The 4,898-nt window shown below is 40.3% G+C and overlaps 1 protein-coding gene across 1 annotated transcript in view; it reads right to left on the bottom strand.

Annotated features, from left to right (window-relative positions):
* Positions 1–1,307: 1,307 nt before the first annotated feature.
* The window catches only part of RUFY2 (RUN and FYVE domain containing 2), a gene marked incomplete at its 3' end in the record, with an annotated part of 11,226 nt that continues 7,635 nt past the window's right edge, over positions 1,308–4,898 (bottom strand). The window contains exons 7-10 of the mRNA XM_010149967.1: positions 4,060–4,129; positions 2,755–2,856; positions 2,030–2,146; positions 1,308–1,475 (exon numbers count right to left, since the gene is read on the bottom strand). Coding sequence (XP_010148269.1) covers positions 1,308–1,475; positions 2,030–2,146; positions 2,755–2,856; positions 4,060–4,129 — 457 coding nt within the window. The remainder of the gene's footprint in view (positions 1,476–2,029; positions 2,147–2,754; positions 2,857–4,059; positions 4,130–4,898) is intronic.

The raw sequence follows: 4,898 nt of genomic DNA, 5'->3' as shown, positions 1-4,898 counted from the left end.
GTGCAGGACCTTGCACTTGGCCTAGGCCCTTGGCCTATTAAATAGATGCTATTTAGTAAGTGTCCATCTTTCCTTCTGGTTTCCTTTCTTAGTTAACCATTTTGCAATCAGCTTTTTAAGTAGCCCATTAGAACGTCACCAATAAAGAAATACAATACTCAAGTCCTGGCAATCACTTAGGTTCTCCAACTCGTATCAAACACACACGTGCCTAAAAACGTTTCAAGAATTTTGCTAACGCATTTCACTGTTTTGATTGCTTGCAGAGCTACTGCAAGCCCAGCTTCGAGATCTAAATAAAAGTTAGAGCAATCAGCCTTGCTGTACAGACCAACACTATCCACGCGTCCCTCAACAGCGGAGCCTGCACACGACTGAACTGTTTTACATTGCCTGAAGCGGGCAATGCGGGAAGCGGGCCTGAACGTCATTAAGTGAAATCAGTCTCCAGAAGTAGAGCTTTAGAAGAAAAACAAAATCCTACAGATCCTAACATGCTGAAGAACATTCTCTTCTTATTTTTCTTTCCAGCTCTATTTATGTTTTGCTTCCTCTGGTCCAGTTTCCTCACAGCTGCAGGTGGGAAAGTAGCATCCTTTATCCATCAGCTCAATTATCTCTCTGCAGCATCCAAATTTCCACGCATACACCCCCTCGCCACAGATTTGACTGGTTTCTTGTGCTGGTTTTGATCATTTATTCCACAAATCAAGTTTATGTTCTGCATAAATAATTCAGTGCTAAACTCCCCTGGTGTCTGGTCATTTATTAGGTGCATGCCGGGTCTCGGAGATCCATATTCTCCCAGAGCAGCACTGCATTGTTACAGCTTTTCTTCAGTTGTCAAGAGATTGAAAAAAACCCAAAACTGTAATTAGCTCTTTCCATTTAAGACAACCTTGTTTTCCAAGTGCCTTTCCTTATTCTGGAATTTCAGCTCTCCTCTAACTCCTCACTATGTGCTTACATTCTCTTGGGTTTATAACAATGCAGGCCAAAAAGTGTCATTATCACTAGATACACTACTACTGCCCTCGTTATTCCACACAGCGTGTTAGGAGACCATGGCCTGATTCACATGCTCTTTTCTTTTACAAACCCACCAGCATCAACTGCCTGCCTTAAGGACTGCTCGGTGTGAAAGCACGCTTGCAGCAGTAACCTTCAAAAATGACAAGCAGACCTAAGAAGCTGAAAGAAACCAAAAATTAAGGAAACGGCAGTATTTACGGAAACAGAATGGTAACGCATCTCTCTCGCTCCAATCAAAGTCATGTCACCAGTTTCCCAGCAGGCTGTTCCCTTACCTGCAGCTTTTGATACATTTCCATGTTAATTGCTTTAACTTCATCCAGCTGCTGCCGAAGGCCTATGAGGGTATCCTGCTTTTCATGGATGTCCTTCTCCAGCAGCTTCATGGCAAGCTCTATCTCATGTTTCATACTAACTTGAACCACTAGCTCGTTCTCCATATCCTGTAAAACACAATGCAACGCCGAATCTGTAAGTAATTAGGCAGTATTTTGTCAACGTTTTGAACGGGACAGAAGCTAACTCTAACAGAGCTGCAGCATCAGACGTTTTGCCCCTTGCCCTTCCAGATTATCCACTACATGAACATCACATACTCAGTGAACGACACCCTTTTTATAACCCTGGGGGAAGACATCTCACATCATAAGAAATTACCCTGCCAGTGCTTCACAGAATTGCCCAACTATTAATTACAAAAATAGGACTAAAGGATTTCTAATTTCACCAGAAAGATTTAGCATGTATACTGTACAGCTAGCAACTTTCCCAAAAATGTCTCCAAGAAATTGTCTTTCCAATGCTTTAGGAACACTGTTACAGAAATACTGATGTACTGATTGCTCTGGTAAAAAGCCCTTCTTATTACAGGCGGTTAGAGAAAAGGCAATTAAAGGCAGCATCTAAGGTCAGCAAAACTAGAAACAGTTACATACTGACTCTTCTCAAGCACCATCTTTTCCAGAAGGGCTGTGTAATCCTAGAAAAGAACACTTACTTGTCGTAGCTGTGATTCTTCTCGAAGCTGTCTACGTGCTTCATTGTACATTTCATCTAAACCCTGCCTGGAGTGTTTGTATGTCTGAAGTTCTGCTTCCACATCCACTTTCGTTGCCTACAAAGATACAGAGACCCCAGCTTCCTTCAGCACAAGTTTAGCAATTAATAGCATACATTTAACACTCGGGGGGTGAAGCAACTGTTTTACTGCTCAGCCATCCAAACACCTGCTTAACCTGTGCTTTTACCAATTATCTGTAAAACACATACATGGGATTGCAATTAGGGCCCACAAAGCACAGCTTAAAAACCAAGGGCCGCGATCGTCTACGCGATTACTCCAAATGACGTTTCATACAGTGAGACAGGTCAGAACAGACAGTTTGCCAACTAAAACATGCACCAGTTTGACAAGATTTTCAGACAATATGCCTTCAGTGTTCTTAGACATAGCTTACAGTTTAAAGAAAAAAGGAGGAAGACAAATAAAAAGCATACAAGGAAAAATGCTACTAAATTTGCATATGGTTATAAAACAACTTAGTCTTCTATAATTTCAATATATTTATGCCATTATAAAGTTTCCCAGAACTAACAGGCCCTTTCCCTAATACAAGCTGCTTCAGATTCGGCCCAGCTGCTGAGGAATACTGCAGGCTGCAACGTAAGAACATTCCAACGACCATGAACCACACAACGTTACGTACAGTAAAACGAACACACCTCTAGATGATGCTGTGTCTTCATTAAGATGAGTGTATTTTCACTCCTTAATTGATGGTTTTCTTCCTGAAGTTTAATGATATTGTTTTTGGCTATCGCTAACTGGGGGAGGGGGAAAAAGAAAGGAAAAGCAGTGTCACCACTTTTATGAGTGGAAATAAAGACTAAAACAGTCTAATGAATGCAAGACCAGGACGCTCTCTGCCCTATTCTTACAGTCTAGCAAAGAGAGGTTTAATTGTTTATAAAGAAAACAACAAGCTCCTGGTGTAGTAATGAGTCATTTTCATTACACACCAGCATGTGTATTCAAAATACTTCATTAGTTCATGTCTGGCATAGAATATGCTTTCTTTTCACTACTTCATTATGATTTAAAGGCCCTCAAATTCCCTTTCCTCACCCTAGATTTTTTTTCTTTCTGTTTGGATCCAAATATATCCAGCTTTATTCTTTTTTGGATACCTTAACATAATCATACGGAGCAATTTATATCATAAAATCTCTCCCAGGTGAAACCAGAAGATATTTACAGATGAGAAGACACGATAACTGGGCCCTACAGAATATACCTTAATGTCAGGATTGTAAGCCAGCTGATCAAAACAGGCAGACAGCTGGGCTGAAGGCTTGTAAAGGAGCCGAAATAGTCCAAGATTTAACACTCGGAAGAAGTGTTTTCTCTCTGGATACATGGGAGGGAGCTAACTATCCCTCCAGCAGCTGAATTTAGACATTTCAGTTATCCACTTCATTAACTACTTCTCAGGCAGCTCGGATTAGAAAAAATGGTGCTCTCTCTTATAAAGCTGAATATATTGCAACCTAGTCAAGCATCAAAGATAGCAGAAAATATAGGACATAAATACAAAACCAGCGTTAGACAAGTTTACTAACTGTACATAAGCATATGATAGCTAAGCAAGAAACAGTGCTTTGGCTAAAGCTGAGAGCGGTAACAAAAACTGCTCGGTGAACTACTTTCTGTCCCTTTGTAGCAACTGGTGTCACCCATTACGGACCAGCCATCTGCACAGAATTGCCCTGACAGCTGGCATTAAGAACGGCTTCTCCTCCGGTGTTGTCCAAAGTGAGAAACTGTGATGTTCTACAGAATCCATTTATTGAGGCTGCAGGCTACCTAGGCCAGCTGACTTCCACCCATGCAGCTACTGCACCTTCTCTTCAAGCCAAAATAAGGCTATCTGCTCATACAGTAAAGAACTTAGGTAGATGAACCTGTATTTAGAAAAACAGCATTTGAAAGTAAATAATCTCTATTATACAGCACTAAAACCATAGTACCTCTTCGATGAGTTTAGTGTTGGATTTCTCTAGCGAATCGACTCTTGCATGTAGACTGCTAACTGTGCTACTGAAAGAGAAAAAGAAGCAGCCTTATTTAAAATGACATCAAAATGCATCCAACCAAGCTCAAACGCTTAATGTGAGGTACGGTGATACAGTGGTTCAGTGCTGAAAAGCCTACTTCCATTATTTTTCTAAATATAATGAAGTAAGTAATCTTAGTTGAACATTTATATACTTCTTTCCAAGTTCAAATGTCGTTCCTGTCACTTACACGCCTGGTTGGGTGTACCTTTACATGTACTATCCCTTTCCTTTATCCTCACAACTATATTGTATCCAAATATTTAGTGAGTTCCCTTGAAACACAGTTTACAACCTTCTTGGGTTTTCTTCCCCCACAGAACAAAACCCATCTCCAGGTTCTCCTCCTCCAAAATCCATTTCTTTTATAAAATTATTTGCTTCTCCTTTTTTTTTTTTTTCTTTTTTTGAGATTTATCCACAGGCTACCTCTTTCTTGATGCTTCCTGACTTCATTTTTAAGTCCCATCAGAATTTTATTCCCTTTTGTCACTGTTTTTTTTATTGTCTCAAACTACATCCAGGCCTTCTCTATTACCTGACCTCCTATTTCTGCTGTTTGCACAATTTTTAAGGCTGCACTTCACACACACGGGGGGGAAAAAAAAACCAACAAAACAAAAACTATTCTGTAACACCATTTACTTTTCCATGTATTTGTACTGTGGTGTCCTCAGAAGTTACCAGTTCATTAAGAATGGCAAGGTGAAGGAGATTAATGCATTGTAGGATGTGTGGAAAGAAACAGCTGA

Source organism: Eurypyga helias, unplaced genomic scaffold (assembly GCF_000690775.1).
Source record: "Eurypyga helias isolate BGI_N326 unplaced genomic scaffold, ASM69077v1 scaffold39734, whole genome shotgun sequence".
Lineage (NCBI taxonomy): Eukaryota > Metazoa > Chordata > Aves > Eurypygiformes > Eurypygidae > Eurypyga > Eurypyga helias.
This window is presented reverse-complemented; position numbering and strand designations above follow the sequence as displayed.